This window comes from Gouania willdenowi, chromosome 17 (genome assembly GCF_900634775.1).
Source record: "Gouania willdenowi chromosome 17, fGouWil2.1, whole genome shotgun sequence".
Lineage (NCBI taxonomy): Eukaryota > Metazoa > Chordata > Actinopteri > Blenniiformes > Gobiesocidae > Gouania > Gouania willdenowi.
In genome coordinates, this window is record NC_041060.1 from 34877835 (window position 1) to 34889914 (window position 12080).

At 39.7% G+C, this 12080-nt stretch overlaps 1 protein-coding gene across 14 annotated transcripts in view; it reads left to right on the forward strand.

Moving 5' to 3' along the window:
* obscnb (obscurin, cytoskeletal calmodulin and titin-interacting RhoGEF b) overlaps positions 1-12080 on the forward strand; it is a 121790-nt gene that overhangs the window by 92487 nt on the left and 17223 nt on the right. For 11 of the 14 annotated variants that reach the window (XM_028472946.1, XM_028472942.1, XM_028472944.1 and 8 more), the window contains 5 exons: positions 758-1024; positions 2343-2609; positions 4218-4486; positions 6884-6949; positions 10756-10824. In XM_028472946.1, the coding sequence (XP_028328747.1) occupies positions 758-1024; positions 2343-2609; positions 4218-4483 (800 nt within the window). In that variant the 3' untranslated portion in view covers positions 4484-4486; positions 6884-6949; positions 10756-10824. The remainder of the gene's footprint in view (positions 1-757; positions 1025-2342; positions 2610-4217; positions 4487-6883; positions 6950-10755; positions 10825-12080) is intronic. The other 3 variants (XM_028472935.1, XM_028472934.1, XM_028472932.1) reach the window with 2 other exon arrangements.

A 12080-nucleotide genomic window follows, 5' to 3' on the forward strand; every position in this document is an offset into this window, starting at 1 on the left:
TTAAAAAATAATGAATTAATTCATCTTAATCTGCTGCCAAGATTTTCCAAATATTTGGAAATGTATGTTTTGAGTGAATTCTGATTTATTTGGATTTTTATTTTATTTTCTGTTTGGTTTTTCATTGTAAATGTTTTTAGTTTTTGTATATATATACTTAGTGGTTTTTCCTTTATGGTGCTTCTGTGTTTTTTGTTTTGTTGTTGTTTTTTGTTTTGTTTTGGTATTAATAATGCTTTTTTGTGTGTTTTTGTGCTTGTTCTGAGTATTTTTGTATTTATTTTGTTTTGTGTGTTTTTGTTGTAATTTTGTGTATTTTTCTGTTATTTTGTAGTCTTTGTCATTATGGGTATGTATGTTGCAGTTTTTTGTGTCTTTGGAGAAGGTTTGTGTAATTTTTCATCATTTTGTGCATTTACTGTCTTTATTTATGGGGCGGGCGTTATAGTCTTTTTGTGTATTTTTTGCCGTTTTTGTGTTGTTCTCGTTTTGTATGAGTAATTTGTGTGTTTTTTTTGTTTTGTGTATTTATGTTTATTTAGTCATTTTCTATATTTTTGTTGTAGTTTTGTCTGTTTTTGTTCTCGTTCTGTATATTTTTTGTATTCTGTATTTGTGTAGACATATTGTGTGTCTTTGGAGAAGAAGAGAGAAGTGTTGACTCAGAATGAGAGCGAGTTACTCCACTTGTCTACGTCTGCTCTTGTGTTGTTTCCTTCAGCTGAGATGATTCTCATGGTTATTTTAATGTTTGTAGAGCACATCCACAGGTTCACCAAGGAACTCCAGGACATCCAGGTGCAGGAGAAGAACTCAGCCACGCTGCGTTGTGAGACGGCCCGGACCCCGTCCACAGTGACGTGGCTCAAAGGTCACACAGAGCTGAAAGCTGGAGGACGTTATGAGATGTCTCAGAGGGACAGAGTCCTCACTCTGACCATCGGACATGTGCAAGAGGACGACACGGACATGTACACATGTGACATCGGCACTGCCAAGACTGTAGCCAAGGTCACCGTCACAGGTGAGAGTGTAGCCAAGGCCACAGCTGTGAATGTAGCCAAGGTCACAGGAGAGAGTGTAACCAAGGTCACAGGAGAGTGTAGCCAAGGTCACACAGATAAGACTGTAGCCAAGGTCACAGGTGAGAGTGAAGCCAAGGTCACACAGATAAGACTGTAGCCAAGGTCACAGGTGAGAGTGAAGCCAAGGTCACACAGATAAGACTGTAGCCAAGGTCACAGGTGAGAGTGAAGCCAAGGTCACACAGATAAGACTGTAGCCAAGGTCACAGGTGAGAGTGAAGCCAAGGTCACAGAAGAGTGAAGCCAAGGTCACAGGAGAGTGTAGCCAAGGTCACAGGAGAGTGTAGCCAAGGTCACAGGTGAGAGTGTAGTCAAGGTCACAGGTGAGAGTGTAGCCAAATTCGCAGGTGAGAGTGTAGCCAAGGTCACAGGTGTGAATGTATCCAAGGTCACAGGAGAGTGTAGCCAAGGTCACACAGATAAGACTGTAGCCAAGGTCACAGGTGAGAGTGAAGCCAAGGTCACAGGTGTGAATGTATCCAAGGTCACAGGTGTGAATGTATCCAAGGTCACAGGTGAGAGTGTAGCCAAGGTCACAGGTGAGAGTGTAGCCAAGGTCACAGGTGAGAGTGAAGCCAATGTCACAGGTGAGAGTGAAGCCAAGGTCACAGGTGAGAGTGTAGCCAAGGTCACCGGAGTGTAGCCAAGGTCACAAATAAGAGTGTAGCCAAGGTCGCAGGTGAGTGTTGTGTTGTTTTCTGTATTTTTTGAGTCATTTTGTATATTTTCCTTTGATTGTGTGTTGTTAGTCATTTTGTGTATTTTTTTTGTCCTGTTGTGTATTGTTCTGTAATTGTGTATTTTTGGTGTAATTCTTTTGTGTTTATAACATTTAGAATAATGACTAATCTGACCATTAATACAGGAAACAACAATGTTTTTGTGTTGTTTTTTTTGTGGTTTTGTGTTGTTTCAGAATCATTTTGTATGTTTGTGACATAGTTACATGTATTTTTGTCTAACTTTTTGTGTATTTTAATGATGATTGATTCCGTTTATTTGGTATGGACATCACAGTTACATTAGTAACCCAGATGTATTGTTAGCATGTGTGCTAATTTACAACCTAGCAACAACCTAAACTTATTGAATGAGCTATAAATAAACAGGTGGTTATATTTCTAAACCTCTACTTGTGTATGTGTAACAACTGTTTTTGTTGTTTTATTTTGTTTTCTCCGTCTCTGTGAACTTGTGACAGTGCTTTACGTGTGTTAGCATTAGCATAGCTTAATTGATGTCCATGTGTTACCTCAGCCTTGGCGGCCATCTTTGATGAGCAGCTCCAGGACCAGGACAAACAGGAAGGAGAGACGGCCACGCTCCGCTGTCACTTATCCAAAGCTGTCTCCAGCGTCCAGTGGAGGAAAGGTTCTAAAGCTCTGGTACCAGGAGGGAAGTATGAGATGAAGCACACGGACACTTCCTGTGTGCTCCACATAGCCGACCTCAGGCCAGAGGACGGGGGCCAGTACTGGTGTGTGTGTGGTGACCAGAAGACGTCTGCCACCCTGAAGATCAGCGGTACGGAGACTCGTCTATCACTCACAGTTCTCTAACCCAGTGGTTCTCAACCTTGTAAGAAAGGTATCTCCCAAGCCCATTTTGGGCTTGGGAGATACTTGGAGGGTGTCACCAGAGTTTTAACTTTCCATATTTTAACCTGTTTTCGTCACTTTTTCTTGCCATATTTTTTCTCCTTTTAATGTATTTTTGCTACATTTCTCCCATTTCTGACACTTCACCATCACATTTCAATGACTTTTCTGAACACTGTACAGAAACTTTCTAGACATGTTCACCACTTATAAACCATTTCCACCACTTTTCCACTTAATGTCACATATGTTGACCCATTAGTGTCACTTTTAAACTCTTTTCACCAGATTTCATGATTATTTTTTGGCAATTTAACCACATTCACCATTTGGCATGCCCATTATTTACCAGTTTAAACTAATTGTTCCTACTTTTTAAATTTTATGACCACAACTCTCCCCCCTCCCCCCAATTTCTGCAACTTTTAAGCCAATATTGACACATTGAACCCTTTTTACCACTTTTTCTGTCTAATTTGCAACTTTTAACCAATTTCTTTGGTTTTTAAAATCCCATTTCACCTCCTTTTCCACCATTTTTGGTCACTTTGAACCATTTTATTAGTGATTAAAACCATGATTTCCATCTTTAAGATGACTATAATAATAATAATAAACGTTCCTTGTTAACAGTGGATATTATTCAGATGAATAATAAATGTGTTTATCACAGATTCATAGAACAATGGACCATCATTTTACTGACTTTATGGATGGACCCCAAAAATCTCTCCTTTATTCCCCCTTATAGATGGTCCTGTCTCCACATGACTGTTCTTCAATGTTCATGTCTGTGTTCAACCACCTTCAGCTACAGTGGGGGTCCCCACTGGTTGAGAACCACTGGTCTAGACAATATTTTAAAATGGACTTTAATAATGTAATGCCCACGTTTTAAGCATCAATCAAACTTTATTTCTATAGCAGCACCTTTCTTACACATTCTAATTCAATTGTAGATAAACTGACAAAAGTTAAAAATGATAAAAAGGTTCAGAGACTAATGTACACAGAAGTCAATTAATAGAATAATTAAATAGATGACAGAATAAGAAAGATAATTTAAAAAAACACAAAGTTGAGAAGAGAGGAATTTTTAAAATATAAAACATAAGTTGCTCACACATATTTCCCCTCAGTTTGTGTACTTTGGTTAGTGTGTTTTTGAAGTCATATTGTATATTCTTTGTTATTTTTGTAGTCGTTTTGTGTGTTCCTGTTGTAATTTGGTGTATATTGTTGTGCTGTTGTGTTTTTGAGTCTCTTTATGAATGTGTGTTGCCATGTTGTGTACTTTGGGTGTTGTTTTCTATGTGTGTTGAAAGTCATTTAGTGTATTTATGGTGCAGTTTTGTGTATTCTTTGTTGGTTTTGTAGTAATTCTGTGCATTGTTGTTGTCCTGTTGTGTATATTTCTGTAATTTTTCTAGTTCAAATCTCCAATGAGTGGAGTGTGTGTCTTGAGAGTTTGTGATTGTGTATTTGTGTTGTACATGGTGTGATGCTGTGTACTAACTCTCTGTTGGATGTCCAGCCCTCCCGCCGACCTTCATCCAGCAGCTGCAGAGCCAGGAGGCCGAGGAGGGGGCCAGTGTGAGCCTGCGCTGTGAGCTCTCTAAAGCTGGCGTCCCAGTGCAGTGGAAGAAGGGGGGCGTGGTCCTCCAGCCTGGAAGCAAGTATCAGATGAAGCAGGAGGCCTCCGTCATCCAGCTGCTCATCTCCAGGGTGGAGCCAGAGGACAGCGGGGACTACAGCTGTGTGTGTGGGCAGCAGGAGGACCATAGCCAGGCCTCCACGTGACGGGTTACCATCACTCATTCTCTCATCAATAGCTCATTGATTCATCCCAGATACAGTACGTACAGTGGCTTTATGTTCCTCCTGGTCTTTGGGTGTCTCCATTGTGGAGATGTCTTTTGTACGGTGGACATTTTAGATCATTCTGAGGTCTCAGAGTGAGGTATCTGGTATCACATTGGTTCTCAACCTCTTCAGGTCACAATCCCCAAAATAAAGGTCCCAGAGAGCGGGGACCTCCAAAAATAAAGGTCCCAGAGAGCGGGGACCCTCCAAAATAAAGGTCCCAGAGAGCGGGGACCATCCAAAATAAAGGTCCCAGAGAGCGGGGACCCTCCAAAATAAAGGTCCCAGAGAGCGGGGACCATCCAAAATAAAGGTCCCAGAGAGCGGGGACCCCCACTGTAGCCAGCAAAAACCTCAAATGAAACCAAGTGGTTAGGACGATGGGCTTGTAATTGGAAGCTGTTGAGCAAGTCCTTTAACCCCCAGCTGCTCCTCAGGAAAGGTTAAATGCAGAGAAGAAATATGTATATGTGTAAAAACATATATGTCAATAAATAAAGGCAAAGCCCCGATTTAATCTTTAAGACGTCAGACCTTAATGGCCTCAGGCCGTAAAAACTCAACATGACGTATTTTGAAGAAACTGGAAATAAACAATGACGTCACAATATTGTGCTACTTAGATATGAGAGTAAGTTGAAAGCTGTTATTTTCTATTTATTTTTAAAGGTTTAGATTTATCAAGTTTTCATTTAACTTTGTATTTCTTAAGCAAACAATACGTTGATTTATCTTAACTTTTAAAAAATAAAAATGAAAGAAAGGCCTTTTCGATTTACTTCTTCATATGTACTCCTGGTTCCTTCAAAATAAAACGCCATGTCGTGTTTTATGGCCTGAGGTCATTAAGTCTGTCGACTTTTATTTTGAAGCCTGGGGCCATGTTCATTTGACGGAGGTTTTGCTGAGTCATGAGTCCGTCTGGTCTGATAAATGACAGATGTTTTACCTCACTCTGAGACCTGAGGATGTCCTAAAATGTACACCGTACTTTTGTCCAACTTCCATCCTCACCTCGGCCCTCGTTTATTAACGTTGTGTGGAAACGTGAGTTCACATTGTGTCGTACAACAGGACCAAGGTGGGATTTATCAAACATTGTCACCAGCGTACAACTGATCAGGTGTTGATAAATGCAGCAGCTGACTTGTTACATTCTTAAATCTTCCTGGTTTGGAGGCCCCGCCCACTGAGGTCAAACAAACACTGGCAAGAAAAGAAAGGAAATCCTCACATTTGAGGTGCAGCAAAACAAAACAGTTTTTTTTTTCAGTGTGAACTTGGACTTAAAGGTAGAGTTTTGCAGCGTTTGCTGTTTGCTCAGCGTTTGTCCCTGTGGGGCCACCGTATAAAAGAAGCTCATAGGTGACGTCTGCCCCCCTGTGTGCGCTGCTTACAACTTCACAGCAGAGATCCTGGAGAAACACGGAAATATGACGTTTATATTGTTACCAGTTGTCCGCATGCTTTAGGCCAGGGGCCGTCACTCTCATCTAAGTTCAGGGGCCAAATACGGAGCAGTTTAATCTCAAGTAAGACACAGGGAAATGAGTAATTTCAACATTATTGATCCCTAGTTTACACTTCTTTTTAAACATAAAATACAAAATATTTATAAATTGACAATATTCAATCAATCAATGACAGATATCAGTCCCAACAAAATCTACACTTTACATTTCCTAGATTTTGTGTAATAATTTGAGGGAATTTTGAGGTTTTTCAACAGTCAATCAAACCATATGAGCAGCAGGAAAACATTGAGCACCTGCGAATATTAAGTTTCATTTACCAACATGATTTATGTTTTCTCTGTCATTTTTACTTTTTCTCGCGGGTCGAATTGGATGCTCCAAAGGGCTGGATTTGGCCCCCGGGCCTTGAATTTGACACACATAATAACGTGGGCTTTTTGAAAGTTCCATTTATTTAGTTTATTTAGTTTTGATAATACATTTTGATCTGTTCTGAATGTTGGGGTTTGTTTAATGCTTTATTTTCAGTCTCACTCACATCTTGCTGTGTTGTTACACAAATCTACTCACTCAGATTATCGTACACGAGCTCAGACCTGACACTCATGTCAATATTGATAAATACCAAAGCTTGCGTGAATTATGGTCGTACGCTCAGATCTGAACTTACCAACGGTTGTTGAATGAGGGCCTTTGTCTTTGAATAGGAGGCGTTCTCTTTATGCGTCCTTTGCTTTCTGCATTGTGGGTCTGCATGGGGTTATGGTTAAACGACTGGTTTGGATTGTGCTTTTGAAACGTCCGTCCACTGCTTTTGGAACGTTTCCTGACGCCAGACTGATAGTTCATGCTTCCCTCTCAGCCCTGAGGCTTCCAGCTTCAAATAAACCCGACTCAAAGAGAGACGAGGCTAAAGACAGAACCCAAGGTATGTAGAGAAGGTGCAGTATCACTGCTAGCATTAGCATCAGCATTAGCATCAGCATCAGCTTTAGCATTAGCATCAGCATTAGCATCAGCATCAGCATTAGCATCAGCATCAGCATTAGCATTAGCATTAGCATTAGCATTGGCTTTGTTTGCAGGCTTTTGCTACTGCTTTAGCCTCCGATTTTCCGCTTCAAAGTTCACACATTTTCGTTTTGTATTGTTACTTGATTGAAATTGCACTCAACGACAAGTACAAGTAAGTCACACATAAAATACTCAAGTACAAGTAAAATGTAGCTCAATTAAATAGTACTCGAAGTAAAACTTACTAGTTGCTTTCACCCCCCATGTTTATTGTTGGTCATAAATTTATGATTCCCTTCCATACAGTAAACATCTCATGTAGAAACTTAAAAAAAAAGAAACTTTATTTTATTTTATATTTATATAAAAAAAGGTAAGTCTCACTACTTTTTAAAATAAAATAACACCAATTAAATTAAAGGCTAAATTTATTAACTGTAAAACTGAGAAAATAACCTCCATTCAATGCTGTTTTGGCGCCGTGTGTTATGTTTAATCTGATTGGTCGGCTATGATGTGATGCATTTGATCGTTGTCTGGTCATTTCACTTTTTGTAGTTCCACAATGTCTGTTTATTCATTTTAAAAAACAAAAACATGTTTACAAATGTAACTAATTACTTTACTTCTTTTAAAATTACTGATTCAGAAATATACTCAAAAAAGTACAAGTACTCAGTTACAGTAATCTGAGTACTTATAATCCATCACTTTCACCTCTGCGTTTTTCTGCTTCAAAGTATAAGCATTTCCGTTTCCTCGTCTTTCTCTATAATCACAGTTATTACAGGTTATTAAACGTATTCAAACATGCTTCATACCTTTAAAGGAGTTCACTATAGGTTGCTTTCACGTGACGTCACATTGCTGCATCGCTAAATTCAGATGGAGGGCAGGAAGTGAAGTAGCTTGAGAATCTACCATCTGAAATCATCAAAATGCCCATGTTTTGTGTAGTTTACGGCTGCTCTAATCGTTCTAATCGAGAAAAGGAAAAGAGTTTATAGAGTATCGAAGAATGTCGTTCACAAAGGTGAGAAATGTAAAAAGCTCACTGAACAACGCCATAAAAAGTGGATTTTAAACCTACATCTGCTGTCGAGAGGAGCAGAGTCTGCTGATGCCCGTTTCTATAGCGACCACTTGGTCAGAGGTATGTTAGCGAGCTAACTTTATTTTTGTGGCTGTGCTTATATAGCATTAGGTTGTCATTAATACTCATGTACTATTATTTACCTTTTTTCTTTCACCCCTGCTGCTCACTGTGCACATAAAGCTGAACACTAATGCTATTTCACTACATGTCATAAAGTACTATTCAGTAGTAATATTTATATATGTATGTGACAAACAAACCTCATGTATCCTTGACTGTCAGGCTAACGTCATCGTAAGAGTTTTGCAAGTTTGTTTACATTATAGCCATTACTGCTAGCTGCTAGCATCTTAACACATAAAATAATATAAGAACAAACGCTCACCCACGGTAATCATCATGGAGCCATTTGGTACCGAGGTTGTGGACACGCCCACTCACAAAAAAGTTATATTCTTCCATACTTTTATATGTTTTCATCTACTGTTTGGTGTAGTAGGATGTCTGAAGGACCAGATAGTTGGTGATATCAACAGCCTCGATCGTCTGTGTAGGAGGTCATGTCTATGACAGATACCAAGGCACACCTTTTGACCACTTTTGGTCAGGAACAGTTTCCTCCTCCTTCCTTTCAAACAGAGACAAAGGAGCTGAGAACAGGAGTTTATGACTGTCTGACCTTCCCCCGCTATGAAGCACATGGCAGAATCTTTTCCCTTTGTGTTCTGCTTTTCTCCAAGAATTAACAATGAAACATCCTAAAAGCAGAAATGAATTTTTCTCTACACTGTCAATAACTTTATTCACAGGAAAATTATTAGAATAAGATCATATAATTGTTTTTACACTTAAAGTGTCCCTAAAGAATATCTCTAGTTAACTTTGCATAAAGTATATCATGTTTGGTGCCAGAATAATAATATATAATCTCTGCTTTCGTCTTGTTTTGAAGGTTATAATCTAACTGGTGTCTGAGTTATATTCATATTTCTTGTTCCAATAGGTTTCTCCTTCATTCATCCATTATCACACATAGATGATACCCACAACCCACAAAACATCCAAAGCAATCTAACTGGCTCCCGAAAAAACGTCGACCAATAGAATCGCTTAGGACCGCGATAAAAACCCAAAGCGCCGCTCCGGCCCCACTGCAGTGTACGTTATTCTCGTTGTCAACTTGTATTTTCTTTGTAACCTCAGTGTTTCTTTCATTAGACCTTTTAAACAAGCGTGCGCGCCACAGAGATAAAACCTCCTGTTCCAACTGCAAGAGCTGAAACCTTGAACCAACACAAGAACAAAGGTCTGCATGATCTGAGCTGAGTCTGAAGGCAATAGAGCAAAGCACACTGTGCTGAAGAAGTCCACGCAAGGTCAGTTCTCGACCCGTGGTGAAGAACACAAGTCAGAACCAAGCTTGCTCCTCAGACTTTTCTTCAACAAGCTGTCTGCCACAAGACCACAGACCATGGACCCATCAGAACAGAGGAACTCTGGAGCTCAAATTCTAATCAGGCCTAAAGTAATCGCAGCCGCATGGTTCCACACTGATCTTCTCATAGCACACACACACACACACACACACACACTGTAATATTATTAATAATTAATATTATAAATCTTATTACTCCTTGTCCAAACTCCTCCACCTACATCGGCAAATCTTCAGATTTTGTCAAAAACGCACACATCTTCATGAGATACGGGTCACACCCAACATATTTGTTAACTAATTGTTTGTATCTTTGTCATGAAACTGGATCTAAATCAGTACAATACGGACTGTCTGTAACGGTATTCTCCATTTTTACTTCCTGCCCTCCATCTGAAGTCGCGCCCCCTTTGCGCGTCATCATAATCACGTGACTAAAACCCAGTTATTGTCATTAATTACATATTCATACACAGCAGAAATGCATTGAAACAAGCACGTGAAAATCATGCCGGATTTCACGTCCAGCTGTTAGCTACACATGCTGAAGCTAACATTAGCCAACCTGTTATACAGTGAAAAATATGGTTTGTGTGATATCTCAAAACATGCATGTGAGGCGATAAATATGGGTGAAATTTTCATTAGGGCATTCGGTCGTCTCCGCTGGTCAAAACCAGAAATGCAGTGTTTGCTTCGCAGATAGTGAATCGACTCGTAATGCCTGTGACCTCGTGATGTATATTTGACTGGAATATATTGAGTCAAATTCGTGTTCACAGGAATAAAATCCATGAATTGAACTGGGACTAGCATTCACAAATTTTTACGTATGTGCGCGGAAATCTATTGACGGTGACCTTATCCTATAGAATATTGGCATTCCCATTTCAGGAAGTGAATTCCGTAATCTCCGTCTGTTTTCTGCGATCACAGAAAACCATAGGCCCTCCATGTTGAAAATTAATAGTCATTTATATAGTTTTTTCATGTGTTTCTGTATCACTGATGTGATAAATGTGATCAATATTTGGTTCTACTGTAAAACTGTAAAAACCTGACACAGATGAGGAAAACTATTCCTAATTATTAATATCCAACGAGTTCAAGCAACAAAACAGTCGTTTTCCAGGGATGAACTCAACAGAGATGAAATATGTCCAACACGTGACCCATGTTTACGTTCCAGCCACGACTCCTGAGGTTTCATTGGCTGCAGGAAAAACCACGATGCAGCTGATGAGTCAGAAGGTTAAAGGTAAAACATGGAAACACTTTCATTTGTCTCACATTTGCTGCTGAAAGTCCTTTGTTTTTGTGAGCTTTTGATTTTATGTTGTTGGGCTTTTCTTTGCCATGATGTCCATGATGTCTTCTACTGGTTACTGTGGTCCAGAAGCTGCTGCTTCCAGCCTTGGGTTGTGTAGTGTTGTGTTGTGTAGTGTTGTGTAGTGTAGTGTTGAGTTGTGTTGTGTAGTGTTGTGCTTGTGTTGCTCTGGAGCTTCGTTAGTGACTTTCTGCTTAAATGAATGAAGTCCAGGTCAATGTGTTGTGCTGCTTTAGTGTCCCTTGAATTACCCTGTTGATCCTTTTCTCTCCAGCTTTGTGTTGGATGTTGAACGTTGGACATTGAACGTTGGATGTTGAACATTGCGTTGCGATGAGTTTCTTCTTCCTGTTACTTTGCTGTGGTCGACACAATGGCGTGTGTTACTGTTCAGTCTGATGCTACACCTGCGTTACTTCTATCCAAGGGTGGACTGGGACTAAAATCATCACTACATCATCACTACATCATCACTACATTATCAGAGACACCACGTAGAAGCTGTTATTAAGTCATTAATGCTCAACATGTGGCTCTTTATGTCTTCATTTTGATTATTACCCCAGAAAACCTTAAAAGGGGAAACTTTTTAACCCCCTTCTTTTGGACACTTTTTTTTTAGATTTTAGCTCCTTTTGCCAATAAATATACCTTTTCTCCTATTTTTCTCAATTTCTTCAAGTTCAACACTTTTATGCAATTTTTGTCCTGTCTTGTATTTTTGGGTCTCTTTTCATCCGAATAAGCTATAAATTCCAATAAATTCCATTTTTCCCTTCATTTTGCCTCTTTTGGTTCCACATTAAATCTACCCTTTTTCATTACATACCACTTGTGTCATCTTTAATTGTCCATTTGTTGGCCACTCTTGACTGCTTTTGTTTCATTTTAGTCACTTTACAATTTTCTCTTGCCATGTTTTTGCCACTTTTGGACCTTTTTTGGCCACATGTTACCAAAACAAATTAAAAAATAAGGTAGCAGACAGGACCGACCATGTTGACGGCCCACCAGGAATATGCCAGGTGGCCAGTCCAGCCCTACTTCTAGCTACTTTAGCTTTGAACTTCTGGAGCAGTTTCCCACTTTTGTGTGTGTGTGTGTGTGTGTGTGTACATGCATGTGTGTGTGTGTGTGCATGGTGGTGTGTGTATGGCGGTGTGTGTGTGTGAAGCAGCATTTGTGTC